The following is a 19,554-nucleotide window of genomic DNA, read 5'->3' as shown; positions in this document are numbered from 1 at the left end:
ACCTAATGAAACATGGAAACAACCTCCAAGCTGTGGGACTTGAATTGTGAGGTTGAGTCTCCGGAGAAGGCCAGCTTCCTCTTACTATCAGGATGCACCTAACTACTCTTGGAGAGGAAAAGGGAGAAGGAGAGTAAGAAAGCAGATCTACCTAATCTAATCTAAAGAGGTGATGCACCAAAATAGAGTGTTCAAACCAAACTCTGCCCATAAATGCACTATTGAACCAGAATGAAACTAAGGATATACATCTTTAGACTTGCTTTAACCTAATAATCACATGCAGATCAGAAAGACCAAGATGAATGACACAAGGAAAGAAAGATTCACTTATATTATCATTCATTGATCCAAGGAGATACAGTCATGCAGATTACAGATTTCTACAAAACATTGGTGAAGGCAAAGAATTCTTGCACTTTCACACCAATGGCTGAAAGAGATAAAATAGAATATCATTCAGTTCAGAGGCATAGGGGAATTTTACACTGGAGTTGCAGAGCAACAACAGACAACAACAAAGAATGATCGACCTTTATAAAATGCACCAAAATTGCCTTTATAGTTCAGGCATAACTGAGATTTTCCCTCCAAAACCATCCTGCAACCACCACCATCAAGGCTCTGTCAGGAACAATCATGAGGATCTGAGGAAATCTGATCAAAGTATAGCCTTTTGGTACCATGAAATCTGATTTTTTACTAAAACAGGGCCTTGAGAAGACAGAAGCAGCGCCATAACTGTGCTCTGACTAGGCAAATGGATCAACTGGGGGGTGGTGGAGTGTTCTTCTTCATTCAGCATTCATGCTAAAGTGGTTGGCATTGATCACAAGATCAAATAGCGCAAGAAAATGTGATTTCCATCGTTTCTGGGTTCATGAACCAGCAAAGTCAACAAGTCAAACAAAAATCTGTAAGCAAAATTGGTCGTGCGAGCCAATAGTTTCTTTTCTTTCTGCCACCTTGCAGGAGTCTTACATGGTTGACTACCTTTCTATTACTAACCACGCCATGCCCCTGACTGCAGCAATCATACTAACCACCAGTCCTTTAACTGTTAATGCTAATTGTGCTACCTTCCTGGGCCCATAAGGACACGCGTCCTCAAGTCGCTACCTCGCTGTGCATATCTTTCGAGCACCTCTCCATAGCGAGATAGAAAAAGCCATTGATATGAGGTCGATCCAAGGGTGAAGAAACTGCACATGCATTCTGAAGATTGGTGGGTACCATAATCACTATGTTGCTATGAGTAAGCAACTTGCAACTTTCCATAGCGAGGTAGCGAGGACTATTGATTTTGCATTGATCTGATAGTCAAAATCCCTCCTGTGCTTTACAGAAGGGGTGTGGGTACAGGTATTGATGGCATCAAAAAATTTGCACAGCTAGCGAAACAAAACCCCACTTAAGCATTGTCACCCTTCCATGTCGCATGAGGTCCCACCAAATACTCGTTTCATGGTGACTCGCTATGTCGCTAACGGCAAGATGCTTGAGTTTTCTGATAGCAAGATAGCGAGTGCCAAGGGCTTTATCAAAAATCAGCGCCAGAGAAACAATGAGGATAGGGAGGACCCACCGGACACGCGACAAAACCTCGCTATGTCGCTATAGCTAAAGGTCGAGCATTTTCTCATAGCGGCATGGCGAGGGCCGTAGATCCTGAGAAGATCCAACGGCAGGAGAGTTGTGGGTCTGCAGAAATGTTAAAGCGCAGTCACTTAGAAAATAAAGAAATAACCTAAGGTTTTGATCGTTGATTTTTTATATTTCTGGGACGTTTAAAATAATATTAAACCTGGGAAATAGCCGTTGGGCAGGGTTGAGCATTTGGATTCAAATTTTGGCGAGGGCGCAAAAATGAGCTTTATCTCCCTTTATAATTTTCTTTCTATACGTCTCCACAAGATAAAAAAATTTGGACCTGTTACATGGAGAGCATCTCTAATGAGTTTAGGATCGTAAAGAGATGAGTATTTTTTTACATCTATTTATTTTGAATGCATGTCATACTGTTTGGATGAATTCACATGACTCATTGGCTATGAAATGCTTGAAAAGATTGGTATCTTCTTTATCTAAGCTCATTATTGTAGTGGCAGTGCATATCCCTAAGACTTCGACTAACCTCAGTTCTGATAGACTGCAGACTCAATTTTGGTAGTTGTGTTGACCTACAGATGTGTGGAGCTTTCATACATCTGTTAGGAAATTTTCATTTGTTGCCAAAGTGCTCTATCAATCATTCATCTTATGGTCAGTCCCTATCAATCGAGATGTGACTTGTTTCAACATCGTTTTAGGAACAATGTAGGTACTAGTGACTCTTGTCTGATTTGATTGTGATACTATGTTGAACTTTTAGATTAGCTAGATCTTGAACCTAACAATGTCCCATTTGTTATTGAAGTAAAATTTCCCATTTGCTACTTAAGTAATCAATCTAGTAATGAACTTATTTCCAATACCCCGTCTTAAGCTACAAAGTTTTTTTTAGTTTAGAGCTTTCATGAATCAGCAAGGACTTGAACCTAAGAGCTTCTATTTGTTGTTAAGTAAACTCTACCAAATGAACTATTGAACCCTCTATGAACACTCCAATATACTTCTGAGTCTAACTTGTTTCCAACAGTGAACTGCTGACCCCTCTATGACCAATCTATTATCAATTCAGATGTGATTAATTTCTATTAACATATAAATAATTGTTTATGTTATGACATATCCATTGCATTGTTACAACATTGATGCATAAGTCTTTAAGACCCTTGAAGAGGCCTCATTCTTTTCAAGGAGGAGTTGGTTTAACTTTTGGGTATGTACCTCGAGATTGCTCTAATAATGATAGCTTTGTAGGAATACAGGGAGGATCACGCAACCATACCATAGTAGGATTGGTTGTATGTTTGAAGCAAGCTGTGAAGTAAAGAGTTTGAGGCATATCAACCATAGGTCGTTGCCAATTATTAGTTTTTTCTGATTGCTTTTTTTTTGGTTTGCTGTTGATCTTTTAAAATAATTTAAGTGTAATAGTAACTCTTTTTTTATCAATTTTGATCTTCTCTGCTATATTTTGGTATAAGTTAGGATTATTCATTCTTCTAATGGTTTGTCTATAAATTAATTGTTCTTTTTTTTTTTCGTAAAGACTTTATCAATTTTTTTGAACTCTGCCTTTATAAATAATACTCTTTTTGTTATTTTTCATTAAAAAAACACTTTCTTGTGTTCTTCAAAATCTATATGGATTCATCCTCTCCCTCATCAAATTAGGGGTTTCCACAAATCTCAATCTTATATACTGCTTCATCTCTGCTTCAACAATTACTACTTCTGTATTTTCAAATACTTTTCAAAGTCCACAATGTATGAAAACAAGCTGATGTTAATTCCTATTCCAACCTGTGGAGTTCTTTATTTATAACATTCTAATGTGCTAGAATTGTGTTCATCTATTCAAGTTAAAGAGGGAAATTAACAGCTGCTTCCATTTTTAAGAGAACGCGAAAATATCTCAAACCTTCATTACGCCACTCAGGTGAAGTGAAAGTAGCTGTTTTGGTTAAAATCTCGGTCTACAATTGAAGACCTTGCTAGATATATTCCACAAGCGTTCTCTTTCTAAACGTTGAAGAAGTTCCTTTGCACCACTGACCTCCATTTCTGCAACTTCTTTCAAGTAAATGCAGGCTCCAGCTTCTATTATCTCCCTCTTGCACTTTGCATTTTGGGAAACACTAAGCAGAATTGAGATGAGGTATCTTTTGTCTGCAATTAGGCTTGAACAATTTAAGAGTTGCACTGCTCCTAAGATGCCATTTGCTTCCTTTTTGAATATTCTCCTGTTGCCATCAAAGAGCAGTAGAACAGACAGGACCTTCGCTGCTGCTTCCTGTTCATCTTCATAGCTATTCTCGGCTTCAATTATTTTCACCAGTGGATGAATGCAACCAGCTTCTCCAAGTGCCTTTCTACTTTCCATTGAAGTAGCAAACTCATAAATGGCAACAGCTGCGATTTGTTTCAAATTCGGAATCTCAACACAGTTTAAGGAACTTACAAGCCTGGGAATAAATCCAGAAGAAATGAGCAGATCTGAATTTCCTCTGCCCCTCGAAATATTTTTCAGTGCTCCAATTGCAATTTCTTGGGCTCTAGGTGTTGAATCTGCATCCCAGAAGAACATCAGCGCATGAAGTCCACCGTATTTGGCTATCAATGCCCTCAGATTATCATCAGTAGATGCCAAATTTTGCAAAGAATCAGCTGCGTGTTGTTGTGCAAGGGTTGTGCCTGAAGTAATTAGGCTTATTAGGGCAGGTATGGCTTTTCCTTGAACAAAATGTTGCCATAAATCTGACATTTGTAAGATTAGCAAGAGTCCCTGCAGCAGCTGTTTGGGCTGAAGGAGTTCCAAATCCACAAACATCAACCAGAGCTGATATGCCGTAGATTGTTCCTATTGACCTCGCAATTTTAGGCGTGGAAGTTAAAGCTTGAAGAGCTAGTGAAGCTTTTTCTATCGCAACTGATTCCCCTGTCTTCAAAAGCCTTACCAGATGAGGCAGAGCCCCTTCTTCAACCAGCAAATGTTCAAAGCTGTCAGCCTGTGCAAGCCTACAGACAGCAGCTGCAGCTTTCTCTTGGATTTCAGTTAACTCAAAGCTCAATAAGTGAGATATTAGAGGTGCACTATTATGGCCTGCAACAATGTAGACATTTTTCTCATCTTCTTGCATCAAAGATAATAAAGAATCCAAAGCCCTTTGTTTTGACTCTATATTTCCGACTTGTATAAGCCATAGGAGTTCTCTGGTCGTGCAGCATGTTGCAGACTCTCGCCTAACTTCACTTTTCATCGTAGATTTGCAGTCTTGAAGGTGCTGGTTCAGTTTTATGGCTAAACAATCCAGATTGCTTTGCATTTGCAGCTTTCCAATGCTGAGCTCTACATCAACACACATTTTTATGAGATCCCGTGTTTCATTCAGTGTATTTGAAATGGCCTTTATAACCTCAGTGTATATTGTGGTTAGAACAGAATCTGGAAGATTTGCAATATGTGTGAGTTCTTCTGTAAGAAGCTGCAATTTGTTCGTAATAATATTCCACTTTCCTCTGAAGATTTTAACCAAAACAATCTCTGCTAAAACAATCGATACAAGATGCTGAGACTCTTGCCAACAATTATCTCTAAAGATTAATTCGTCTTCGTTGTAAGATTCTGCCATTTTTCTTATTATCTTCTGCGAAAACAAAATAGACTTCAGCAATTACAGACTCGGATTCCTTAGATGGCCGCACACTATTGTTTTACAAGGATTTTTTCTCTTTAAAAAAGTTGAGTAATACAACATTTCCTGACACAGATGTTTCAAATTTACATGACAAAATCCATAAACTTGTGTTAAACTTTTTCTGGTTTTGCACTAGATCAAATTTCACCTCTTCAGTAATGTTTTGCCGTCAAGAATGTTTCCACGGACGCTTGAGTTCATTTTTGCAACCTCTATCTAAACAGTTAGTAAATTCAAATTTGTGAAAAGAATAAAAGCGGAAAATCGAACTTCAAAATATTCGTACAGTATCAAATCAGCGAGAAGATCTTGTTAAGCTCCAAATGCAACAATTCTCGCTTGTGGATCTTGAAAGCTTCCTATACAAACGAGCTTCACGGACTTCCTTTTAAGTTTTGCATACTCTGTTGCATAGTCGAGAAACAATCATTGTTTGCAATTTGGAAGACTTCGAATTTCGACAGCATCCTTTAAATTAGCCGTGTTTGAAATCAGTTTCTGAGTAGCATTTTTTATTTGGATCAACGGAATAAGATATCCAACAAATCTAAGGCAGAAAATGCTTCTGATTTTTTTTTTCTGGAACTGATGACCCAAAATATTTGACGCAGTCACTTCCGAACTAGTTATTGGTTCCTACCGCTTCAAACTCTCCGCCATCTAGACAATCTTATGCTCTACATTCTTGCCTGCAAAAATTCAACCGCAGATTTACAAATCGAATTTTCTTCGCAAAATCCAAAATTTCTCAACCCTATATTATAAGATGAATGCATGAGCTAGGTTTTCTACATATGAGAAGCATGAGCTGTGATTTTAGAATGAAGAGGTTGAAGAGGCCGAGGTAAGGAACTTCAAATCTTTTTGGGGAGAGGAGTTGAGCAGAGTCTAATACTACATCATCCTATCTAATCTTCCCACACATTTTACTATTATTATTATAAATTGTAATTAATTTATCTATTTGTAAATAAGAAGAAATCTAAATGTCGATTAAAAATAGACTAATCCTTGAACACATGAAATCCTTTAAATGCTATAAAATAAATAAGTGAAATAAAAAACTTTTTGTGTCAAAACAAAATATAATAGCTACTTACTAAGCATAGAATTATGGCTTCTCGCTCTCGAGAATTTTCAAACACGCGCGCTCCGGTAGATTCTCAAGCTTCTGTCACTGCCTCTGTGCTTGCCGCAGAGGATTTCCCCTTGTTGCCTTCGGGGTAGGTTGCGGCAAATGGTGCAATTGGGGGGGGGGGGGGGGGGGGGGGGGGGTAGGGCTTCCCTCATGCCCTCTCCTAGTGGCATCATTCCTTCTGTCCTTGTTCTGCTTGCTATGGCCAGAGCTAGTTCTACAGGTCCTAAGGTTGCTGGCCCGTGGGGAAGGGTCTCCTTTGCTGATGTGGCCGGCTTGCATGGCGTTGTTCCTCCCACAGGTCTCTGTTATGGGCCTTCTCGTCTTCGAGTGGCCTCTCCGGTGAGTCTCTCTAGCCCAACAAGGGTTAATTTAGACCAAAATATTGCTGATGAAATTTTTAGTATGGCAAAGGACTTTTCTACCCATGCTACTATTTTTCGATTCTAGGGTTACTAGCCCTCTCTTTCTGATCTCCATGCTTGGATCTCTGAGCATTGGGAACCAATCTTAGACAATGGTGTTCAAATCTACCCGATTGCTAAAGGATTCTTCATTGTCAAGTTTGAAACTGCTGAAGACAAGAAGACTATTCTGTGTGATAGTTTTTCTTGACTGGATCGTTACCCTCTCATGGCCAAACCATGGCATATGGATTTTGATCCGCTCACGGTGTCCTTCAACAAGGTTCCTATTTGGGTTCGGCTTCCTAATCTCCCTATGCACCTCTAGCTTGACTCTATTTTGGAAGTTGTGAGGAATGCTATTGGAAATTTTTTGCTGGTGGACTCGGTTACTTCTGATGTTCTCCATTCGATGTGTGTTCAAATTCTTGTTGAGTTGGATGTCTCAAAGGGCCTCCTAGAGAAAATATGCTTGGCCTCTTCGCGGGGCTCTTGGACTCAAATTCTGGATTAAGAAGGTATACCCTTAAGATGTAGGATTTGTCATATGACAGGTCACAGAGCTGCTCGTTGCTCTACTCTGAAAACCAAGCTACGACGACCTCCTACTTGGTGGCCTGGGGCCTCCTCCGAGCACTATACTCTGCGTAAGTCTCTTGATGTGTCCCTGGATCCTGCGGATGGCTCTCCCCCGATGGTCGGCCCTTTCCCGTCAGATGCTACTTCAGGGACTTTGGTCGATAAGGATACCCGACCTTCGAGTCAGGATCCTGTCCCTTCTCCTTTCTTTGATCTAGCTGCTATTCCTAGTCCTGATGGGGGCCTATCTTCTTCAGGTTCTCCTAGGGAGATTGTTATGTCTGGTGCTTCTGCTTCTCTCAGCATCCTCTCTGAGGCTTGGCTTGGTGAGGCAGCTAGGGTGGAGGATGGATGGACTGATGTAAAAAGGAAAAAAAATTCTAAGCCCTCTATTCATCCTCTAGATATGATTCTCAAGTTGAGCATGGGAGGCTCTAAATCAAAGGGCAAATTGTGAGCTCCCTTGTTGTGACTAGTTTTTGGAGGTGGAGTCCATTGTTGGGTTCTTTGGCTCCTAGTTGGACATTTTGTTTGTACTAGAGTCTTAAGATTTGTACAGGGTTTCAAGCACCCTTTGAAACCTATTTTACTTAATCAAAAACAAAGTATAATAGCTATCTAATATATGTGTGCCTCTTAAAAAATAATATGCTCACTTAAATAAATATTGATACCTTGGTGTACAAATACTATTCTCATATGTACAACTATTGGGGTAGCAATATATACATATAGAGTAAATCATATTAACAATATGTCTTATTACAAATATAAAAAGTGAATATTAATAAATGTCTTGTATTTTGTATGAAACATATGATATTGTCAAAATCTTTTAGTGTTCAACTATTGGTCTATTTATGTTAGATATAGGTTGTATTTTATATAATAATGTGTTATTTTTATAACAACAATTAATTTTTTTCGTTATAAGTATTTGTCCTTTTGTGTTTAATATAAAACTCATATAACAAATATTTATGATTAGTAATAATTATTTGGTCCATTTAAGTTGCATATATGTTACATTTTATATAGTTATACAATATTCTATTAACAACAAATGATATTTTTTAATTTAACTATTAGAGATTCTAGATTAAACTTTGGTTTAATGTTTATAAAGTCATTTTTTGACACATTTCACTAGGTGCATTATTTTGATGAGTCACACCTTCAAACCTTAGTTGTAGGTAGTTCAATGTCCACTTTACATTTCAAGAAAAAAATGAAGGTCTTATGATATCTCATGCAACAACTAGATGTTGACGAAGTTAGCCCTCACGACTATTGGTCCCTCTCCCCTATATACCAGGATGGAAAATTTGAAGGTTTCAATGTATAATTTCTGACGGGAAATCTTGGAATGTTGCCTATATATGAACTTGAAGAATGACTATGGGCTCTGAGTACTTATACCGCTCAGAATTTTCTATGCACGGACATATGATTTCTTGGACATTTTTGAAGCTTTGCAATTGATAAGGATAAGCAAGTTTTTGTTACAAATATATTTCAAGACAGATGAATAGACTTTCCTAATTCGGCTAAGGGCCATACATCATTCTTAAAATATTCTGTTTGCAAAGTGAAACAAATTTCTTATACCAATCAATGACATCAATTTATGGGTAACTTTAAGAAAATTCTCATTCTTTTAGCATTGTAGTAGAGTAGTAGATGGTTGTTTATTTAAACTTGAAGAAATTTGCATTGAGTCATGCCTAGGCCTTAACTTGATGCACACATTCATGCACAACATGGTGAATAAGAAGCATCTTGTAAAATTGTATGGGGAACAATCTTTGAAGAAGATTGAATTTCTAGTATGGTCTATTTTGTCCAATTTATCTTGAGTCGACTTTGTATGTTTGTGGTCCCACTATATATAAAAGATATGCTTAAGGTAGGAGTGTTTTGATATGGCTCAACATTGTAGTGTCTATTTTCTCATTTGAGGAGCTTTCTATTAATTTTTTAAATTTTTTTTTAGAAACTTATCTTATTGTATAAATGATGTTAATAGTAGTACTTGTATCACAAGGTACAATGTTTATGTTGATCAGAGCATATGTTGTAGATATTGTCTAAAATGTAATAATTTTAACATTGTTAGAGAGGGCCATTTATAATTTAAATAGAGATATATGAACAAGATATATTGGATATCATATTTAGTATTCATTATTTTTAAAGAATGAATATTAAAGCAATGTATTCATGTTGATTTTTGTTTTTCTATGTAGCTTGGAAGGTGGAGTTTCTTTAAAGCAACTAGTGTTTGATATTTAACAACAATTTTAGTTTTTATTCGTTAAATAGGATAGTTATGATTTTGTGAGGTAGGATAAAACAAGAGTGATTTTATGTGTTTTAAAACTAAATAAAGCAAGGAAAGAAACTTTCCTTGCTTGTTAAGTAAAGCAGTATATATAAAGTTGTTGTAGCAAACTCTATTGTATTCTAGAAGAGAAAGTTTGTAGTTAGGCGGAATAGAAGATCTAACAGTCGCAAGTTTTTTTCCGGGTTTCTTGAGTATATTTGTGTTATTGTCTATGTCTGATTAGCTTCAGGTTTTTTGCTTTGGTTCCCACTTTTTGGCCAAGTTTGACACTAAAATGGATTTTTTAACAAAAACTTGATTTTCAAATGCATATTACTAAAAAATTATAAATAATTTGATGATGATGTAAACTAGTTTATTTTAACATTTTCTATCTAGTTTCTAACAATAGTTTTAATTTTTTTTTAATAATTTCATTTGAAGTCCATTTTTTAATCTCCTCTCGGAAGTGGTTTCTATGAAAAATTGATATTTTCAAAAAGTGATAGGTGTTTTGATCAACATAACTTTTTTTAAAATAGGATAATTACAAAATTCTTTCAAGGCTAGAATAGTAACATCAATAACTAGAAAGTTTTGTTGGTTTTGTTCAATTTCGTCAAAAATTATAGGTTTTATTTAGTGACAAAGTGACACTAATGATGATTTAGACATAAGTTGCTTTTGATCAATGTAACTTGATTTGTATATATCAAAATGTAATTTTTCTTGGCTTGTTAGAAAGCTAATACACATAGCTTTGATGATAAAAAAAAATTCAAATTTTATTATTTACTTTTATATTTTTCCCAAGGCTTGAAATGGAGATTTCTAAAATGAGAAAAGAACCTATATTTAATAAAATTAAAAATAAAACATCACAATAAACACAATATATGCTAAAAAAAAAATCATTGGAAATCTTATTGAAAGGAAAACACCTTTCTAAACTTAGTTTCAGAGTTTAAACTTATTTGGACCTTGTTTGAGCCATCAAAAGAGGAAAATTTGACAGAAATTGAGAATAAATTGAGAAATTACATTTTTTAGATGCTTCACATGAAGACAACTTCATTCTACGCCCATTTATAGGTCTTCACGCAAAGAGCCTTCAAACGAAGCCTCTAAGGTGGTTTACCACATTTTGGAAGGGCTTTGTTCGAAGCCCCTTGGGTTGTTTCCCGACCCCTGAGAGAGGTCGTGTGGGAAGGCCTAGAGGGTTTAGTTCAAAGCCCCATGCACAACCATGGGACTTTGAATGAAGCCCCTTGGCTACCGCTTTGAGTGCCAGGGGTTTCATTTGAAGACTCTTGGAGGATTGGGTGCCAAGGGGCTTCGTTCAAAGCCTTTAGGCTGCTGTTTTGGGTGTCAAAGGGCTTCAAGCGAAGCCCCTATGATATTGTTTTTGGTGTCACGGGGCTTCACTCGAAGCCCCCTGAAGACCCAAAATAAATTTTTAAAAATAATTTTGTTTGATATAAAAAAACAATTTTGCCTTCATTTTTCAAATCAATACAAAAAAATCTTATAAGGAATTCATTGTTTTTGAAGAAAAAGGACGAAGATTGAAGACAATTTGAAATATTTTGATAGTTTTTTGAAGACCAACTTGACAATTCAAAATACTTTGATAATTTTAGGAAAATCAAAGATGAGACAACGACAAGAAAGACAGAGAAAATATGCAAGAAATAGATCAACTGATGCATAATAGAGAAATTGTGAGAAAAATTTAGCAAATTATCACAAAAAAAGAGAAGGTATGTACATGTGTAAATTCATATGGACGTGTATATTTGCAATTTCATAATTAATTTTCTAATTTTTTCATTTATATGCATGTAAGTCTTTAAAAAAATTGCAAGATGAGAAAATACATGTTGAAGAAGATTTGAGTCATGACAATCTAGGGCATGACAATCTAGGACATAACAATCTGGGACATGATAATTCAAGCCATGAATCAATGAAACTTGGAGAAGGGCCAAGATCAGTTTCCCAAATTGGTATTGATGAACACATAAGACTAGCCACAAGTGTAAAGAAAAATACCAGTCATAGAAATTATGATCATTTACTTACAATGGATGTGGATAAATTTAAATTGCTTGCTGATATTAAATCTTTAAGTCTTTAAAAAAAAGAGCTTTGAATAAGATAGTAAAAGATATAGCAAGTAAATTTGATGTTCAGAAAACACTTGAAAAAACTCAAGTGCTTTCTCATTTTATTTTACAAAAAATCTTGGAAGAGTCGTTAAAATTGCTAGGTGTAGACACAACATCAAAAAAGAGAAAATTTTCTAATATGAAAAGTGATATTATTGAAAATGTTAAGATAGGTTTGAGCTCTATAGGGAAGAAAACTTGAAGTAAAGACAAGAGCACTACAAGAAGAGTTATGTTGCAATCTATTCTTGGTAGTAGTATACTCCAAAATAGACAAATATCTTCAATTTCATCACATATTGGTTTTAGTAGAAAAACCATATCAAAATATATTAAGAGGAAAATGGTTTTGGATGATAGCACTTTGGAAGGAAATTGGACAATTATGTGTAGAGCTCCTCATTGTGATATAATTGATGATAGAATAAAAAATTTGGTAATATCATTTTGGAATGATAATACTCGTCCTTCATCAAATACTAGAGATGTTCTCAAACATAGGGTTAGATGTAACCTTTATGAACATCATACAAAACATTGGTTGGACATAACACAATATGAAATGTATGTCTCATTTTGTAGTTCAAATCTTGATATAAAGATTGGGTAGACATTATTTGAAAGATTGAAACCACATTATATTTCTTGATGTCATTATCATATTGAATTCGATCTCCACTGTCAAGTTTATTGGAAATTTATAGAAGAAACTTTTGGTTATAAAAATGCCCCTCCTAGTAGACGAAGTGAATTCATCTCATCTATTATATGTGAAAAAGTAGATGATCTTGTTGGTCAAATCAATTGCATTAGAGGAAGATGTGGCACGTGTTCTAATTTAGGTCTTTTTCCTTTGAATAATGAAGATATTGATGTCACAAAAGCGATAACTTGCAAGGGTTACAAGTATGTAACAAATGAAACTAAATCTCAGAAAAGATCAAAAAGATTAGAATATGTTGTAGAGGAGATTACTATTGGAGTATTTATGGACAAATTTAAAAGTTTGATACAACCATATATTCGTCGTGCATTTTTTGCAAAGTGGCAAGCACAACAATTTCAAACACTTAGAGATGACTTCCCACTTGGAACCATTTTATCAGAAGTTGACTTTGCAAAAAACTATTCATTTGTTCAGCAAATGGCTATTCAATCAGACTAATATTTTTCAGATCAAGTTACTATTATGGTACAAGTGTGCTATCGTCATGCAGAGTTAGACTTGGATGGTATTCAAAGCACAGTTGAAGCATGAGCTATAAAAAAATATCACTTCTACATAAGTGATGATAAAGAACATGATATTCATTATGTAGAACATTGTTTTAAGAATTTTTTTGCATATATCAAAGAAAGAGGCATAAGTATTGATAAACATGGCAAAGGTGAACATGATGGTGTTGGAACTTGTATCAAATGTGCTATATGAAAGTATCAAATGAATTATAAGGAAGTTTGTATAAACAATGCACATGACATTGTTGATTGGTGTAAGACACATTTTGCATCAAATGAGGTTGGCACATCATCAAGAGTGAGTCAAATAGTACCATCAGAGTCTTTTGGGAGATATTAGGTAAATGTACATGCACATGTATATATATTCTCTCTTAAATCTAATTTAAGTTATACACACATGATATGTGAATACATATTTTTGTCTCTAATTTTATTTGTATATATTAAATATGTGTCTTTAGGTGTGGATAGAAAAAATATGCATGGTTGCAAGAGGGTAGAAAAAATATGATCCTTACATTCTGTTATGGGTACCAATCATCGCAATTGGATATTGTACACGAGAGAGTATTCATGTTTTTGTTGTTATTTATTGAGAATTACATGAATGCATTAATCAAGATCGTGGATATGTAGGTCTATGGACCTTACTGCCACTTGTTGTTAGTAATACAAATAATAGAGATGAAGATGAAAACTCTGATGACATTCCTTTGATTTCTACTGATTATAACCATATATCTAGACTATTTTGAATTGGTAAGTAAAATTTTAAAAATTATATATATATATATATATATATATATTAAAGTCATAAAAAAATTTTAGAGCTCACAATATACATGTATGATATTTAAATTGTGTGTATAGATGAAGTCTTTGTAGTTATTGCTGAGCTTGGAAATGTAAAATCAGCGAGTTACTATTTATTGCATTACACTACAGAAAGGATGAAGTTAACTAAGCTTGAATAAAGTGATAGAATGTTATTCCCTACAGGTACATGCATTAAATTAACTAAATTATGTGTGTTTATATTTAAATGATGAATTTATTTATTACATGTATGTACATTAAATTAACTTTTAAATGCATGGTCTACAGGTGAATAGGAAGAAAATAGGACCTATCCTCAACCCAAATTCCTAAAAGGAATTATTGAAATTGATTAAGCACAAGGAAGTGATCAATGCACAAATGAATCAACAATAGAGAATATGAAGAAAAGATTAGATCATATGGCCTTGCTATTTGAGAAGTATTTGAAATCTGAAATAAAAAGAAGACAAATATTTACCTTAGAATAGGATAAATCTAGAAAATGTTGATTTTTGATGTCTATGTATAGTTTCAAGGATTTCTATAACCTATTCTGGATTGAAATTTCAAGATAGAGGAAACCCAAAAAAAAAAATCCTTTTGAAGGGAGGTCGACCTTGACCTAGATAGAGGGGTACAATCTTACCTCGGGGCACAATTATACCCCAAAAAGTTGATCGTGACCTACATTACTTTGACAAAAATTTTGTTCATGGATTCTGCAAGTTCGACGAAAAGGATATCCAAATTTTCTCTTTAATTTTCTATTCCACACTTGTATCTAAAAAAAATGGCTCTGTTGTTTGGATGAGGGGTTTGCCTTGGTCAAACCCCAATTTGGAATCAACCTTAAAATGGAATTGAAATAAGAAAATGCTAACAAGTAGTAGAAGTAAATCTAACAATGAAGCTATAATACTCAATAGATATACAATTGTATTTGAAATGTAAACAAGTATATTGATATGAAAGCTTGAACATAACATTAGTACATGTAAACCAAAACCTCCATGATTGTATGCTTAGAATCCACCTTGAGAAAAGAATGAATAGATCTAGAAGATGAACAAAGGATCTTGAAGGAAGATCACACCACCATGATGGCTAGATCTAGGGTTTTGAATGATGAATCTTGAATGCTTGAACCAAATCCCTTCAAAGGCTTGAATGCTTCAATCCTTAATCTTCAATGGAAATTTGAATGCTTGAATGATAAAATGCTTGCTCACTTGAAAATGGATGCTTGATAATGGATTGTAGATGCTCTTCATAAAAAGTAGATAATAACTTTGCTCATAGATAGTGGATGCGCTCATGAATAATGGATGTCAAAATGAAGGAAGATGACTTCCTTATATAGAGATCTAGGGCATAAACTCCTAGAGAAGGCCGACAAGGGAGCATTAAATCCCAATTAATTTTAACTTCTAGAAATATACCTAGATTAAATGCAATAGAAGAGTCTTCCATTTTGAAACCTGAAACAACTGACCTGAAAGTGGGAAAATGAAACTTTATGAAGCTTGATATCCCAAAATTCCTAAAACTTGAAAATTGGAACTAGGGTCAAGGACAAGGTCGATCATGCCCTAGGTTAGGGTCGAGGTCATCCTTGACTGACCTAAAAGGTCATCCTTGACCGAAAAAGTCAAAGTCCTCAATTTCACAAAGAAAGTTGTTAGAAATAGGTTGGAAATAGAGAGAGAGAGAGAAGCAGAACAGGGGGAAAACAAACATATCCATGCAAAATCCCGTTCAAGGTGCTTGACATGACCCAGACCACTTGCTCGGAGGGCTAAACCTCTTAATATGGAAGTGCTTCCATTTTAAGATGATACAATAGGTTCAGTTATTTTGGAGGGAACATATCTTAGGCAACAAAAATTAGTGAAACATGGAATTCACTTTGTTGATTACCAAATTGACAATAAAGTGCTTCAATATAGTCACCATGTTATTGCTACATCCATTTCTCTACATCCAATTAAGCATAAAGGTGGATGTCGCAAGTGGAGATTAGATACTAAGGACCTATAAAGAATATTAAATGTTCTCCATGAGCATGTGAAACCACTTGGAACCACTTGACATATTTCATATTTGTAGCACCTGCTTAGATATTTCATATTTCCAGGACTTGCTACATTTAATACTTCATATTTCTATCTCACTTTCTTAGATATTTCATATTTCATATTTCCAGGACTTACTACATTAAATACTTCATATTTCTAGCTTAGATACTTCATATTTCTAGGACTTGCTACATTTAATACTCCATATTTCATATGTAATTTAATCCATTTCATGTACATGTATGTTCATTCTATGTGTCTAGACATGTGTACATATGTTCATTTCATACGTAACTTGCTAGGACTTATATTGAATACTTACATGTTCATTTTATATGGAGTTTAGGAGCTTATTTGTGTACATATACATTTTCATCAATCATGTACATCTAACCATAAACTAAATACATATATAATCAGTCTAATCATAAATTTAACCATTCATGTACATGTCTAACCATAAACTAAAGACATGTATATCACATGGACCATAAACTAGAAACATGTATATCACCTTTAGATAATCATAAATTGAACATGTCTAACCATAAACTAAATACATGTATATCACATGGAGCATAAACCAAAAACATGTATATGTCATATTTTTAATCTAGGATTCACTATAGTGGCAAATAATCACAAAATGATGATTGTTTCCCAGTGACCAGTATCAATTTGGCAAAGTTTTTACACATATGCGGGTTGGTGCATCGCCCCAAGGTTACCAAATATGAGTGAAACCCTTGGACACATTGCTAGAGGATTTATGTCATCAAATCATGTTTCAAAATGAGATAGCTAATCAGAAATATTTTTGGCACACAAAAAATTAAACACTTTCGTCTATGATTTCCCTCATGATCTTTTTGGACTGCCTCAATTCACCCTTGGTTTTCAAATTTTTTTAAGGAGAGGGGCAAAATTTTCCCCCCAAATATATGGATGTGTGTCCACACAAATTCAATTTCTCCATCTATATTGTACATGGTTGTATAATAGACAAACCATATTCACCCTAGAACTTCTAGAATATAGGTTTTTCTTACGTGGACTTTTCCAAATATTTGATACGCCCTATAATATTCCCACAAATTTGGCCACAAAAGAGTGGTATAAATACATTCATAAATAAGTAGGTTGTCCAAGTTTCAATCAGTATTTAGTAGCGAAGTCTCAATTTATCATACTACCAAGATCATTATCGAGTGAGCAGCAAGTGCGAGGACTACGTTTTAGCCAAAGGTAAGTAACTTAGACCCTATCTATCTATTCTCTATAATTTTAGTTCATTCTTATATGTAGTAGATACAAGTTAGAATGTTAGTGGTCAATTATCAACTGGGACCAGTTCAATATCTAGGGAGACTTAGGACATCTATATTTTAAAGTGTAGGTTGTACAACTAATGAATACTATTTAGATAAATATATGTAATAGACTATAGTCAATTGTCAATCTTTTAATAACTTGAATTTTATGGTAGCCTATATTTCTTTAGAGATGTTGAACATGAATGAGGGTAAGAGTCCTACATGTGGTGGAGGTCAAGAAAGGCCAACCAAGCGCACTCACACCTTGGCATCATATTTTGGTGGCAAAAATCAAGAAGCAACATCATCACAAGTGCATTTACAAGATTCCCAACCATTGTCACTACTAGTTCCACTGACACATATTAAAGAAATTGGTGAACCTGATATATCTGATCATGATGAACTTGAAGAAGATATTCAGGTAAATAGCCAGAGTAGCCAAGATCTATAGGTCAATACCCAGAGTAGCGAGAATAATATAATAGACTTGGATGATAATTCCAAAGATGGTGATGGTGCACGACCAAGGAAGGGAAAAAGGAAATACAATGCAAAAACTAGTGTGAAATCCAACAGAAATTGACATTGGGATGTATCAACCAGAAATTTTCAAATAGAATGGGCCTTAAAGTATCCTTTCATTAAACCTATATGCAATCCAAAAGAAGATGAGTCTCCGATAGAATGTAGATGTATGATATGCTCAAGGATAAATAAAAAGGAAAATAGGTTGCAGCTAAAAATTGACACCATAGAAAAGCATATGGGTAAAGTTTATGAGAAGAAAGTCATAGATGGAGTGGAAAAATTTGTTACAAGATGGAAAACCAAGGAGGAATGTCAACATATTAAAAATGCATAAATCTTAGAATTTCAAGAGAAAATACAGACAAAGCCTACTGAAGTAAAAGGCTCCATGAAATCTCTTTTTGGAAAAGCAATGGAAGTTCAAGAAATGGGTAAAGTTCTTCAATTAAGTGTTTTTTTCTATATTTTAAGAAAAGGGTGTGCCATGAAAAAATAACCATCATTGAGTACTTGATTACACTTTGCAAAAGTTTGTTATTTGTGAGGAGTCACTAGTTAGTAAACAATAGATGGGAATGGGAAAGTTGTCTTGTTGAGGTTGAAAAGGAAGATATCAGAGAAAAATTTAAAGAGTCAAATTTTATTGCATTATATTTAGATGAGGTGACAACAATAGACAATACTTCCTGGGTATGTATGCATCTCTATACTATGCACAATTTTGTCTGCCAACTCAATCTACTAATTGTTGTTAAAATGAAGGATAATTCAATAGCGAAAAACATATTTGAACTAGTAAAGAGTTCCCTAATTAAATATAGAGCTATAGATTTTTAAAAAATCTCAAAATTTGGTGTATGTTGGACCGGATGGAGCTTTGGTAATGCAAGGCCATAAGAATGGTCTTGTCACAAAGTTAAAAGAATTTGTTGCACCTTACATTGTTGACCTTTACTGCATGGCTCACAAAATGAATCTAGCATTTGAAATTTTCAGCAACTCTCTACAAATATACAGAGTTGAAGTTTTAATATAAGAGATCTATAGGCACTTTTGTTAAAGTCCTAAACAATTTAGGGAATTTCAATAGTTTGCTAAGGGCCTAACTAATGGGAGAAAGCTGCTTAAGGATGATATTACCTGATGGATCTCTTTGGATGGACTAGCTCATCGAGTTTTTTCTAAATATCCATTGTTTCTTGGCACAATGGAATCAACTCACAACAATCAGGGTGGTCAACGAAAATATGGTGATCTGCTTGAAAGGTTAAGTAATGTAGAGACACTCTTAAGATTGGCAGCCATTCTCCCCATGCTAGAGGAAATGTGAAATATAGTGAATAAGATCCAACAAAGATATATGTATATTGAAAAATATAATACGCTGCATAAAATTACATGCGCAACCCTTGATAATCTCTATAGAAATTCATAGTCTTTTTCTATGGATGAAAAACTTTCAAGGTGGATGAGAATCATAGATTTGGATAATCCTGATAAATTTTTAAAGATTGATGCAAAAGGGGAGTTATGTGCCATTATATCAGGTGTTGAGATACCAATGCACTACTATGGAAGGCCCATGTCTATGAGAAAAGAAAAGAAACCCACGCAACAAAAATTATCTGTTACAAAGGAAGTGTTTAAATAGATTGTCGAGTC

At 34.7% G+C, this 19,554-nt stretch overlaps 1 protein-coding gene across 1 annotated transcript; it reads right to left on the bottom strand.

Annotated features, from left to right (window-relative positions):
- Window positions 1–1,620: 1,620 nt before the first annotated feature.
- On the bottom strand, window positions 1,621–5,237 carry LOC149557312 (U-box domain-containing protein 43-like). The gene is made up of 3 exons (XM_089830195.1): window positions 4,346–5,237; window positions 3,596–4,299; window positions 1,621–1,701 (listed from the first exon to the last, which is right to left on the bottom strand). Exons 1-3 carry the CDS (start codon window positions 5,235–5,237, stop codon window positions 1,621–1,623), a joined length of 1,677 nt encoding a protein of 558 aa, XP_089686321.1.
- Window positions 5,238–19,554: the final 14,317 nt, after the last annotated feature.

Source organism: Cupressus sempervirens, chromosome 5 (genome assembly GCF_028749045.1).
Source record: "Cupressus sempervirens isolate cs-2001-9-10 chromosome 5, ASM2874904v1, whole genome shotgun sequence".
In the NCBI taxonomy this organism is placed as follows: Eukaryota; Viridiplantae; Streptophyta; class Pinopsida; order Cupressales; family Cupressaceae; genus Cupressus; species Cupressus sempervirens.
The sequence above is the reverse complement of the archived record's forward strand: the minus strand, read 5'-3'. Positions and strand labels throughout refer to the sequence as shown.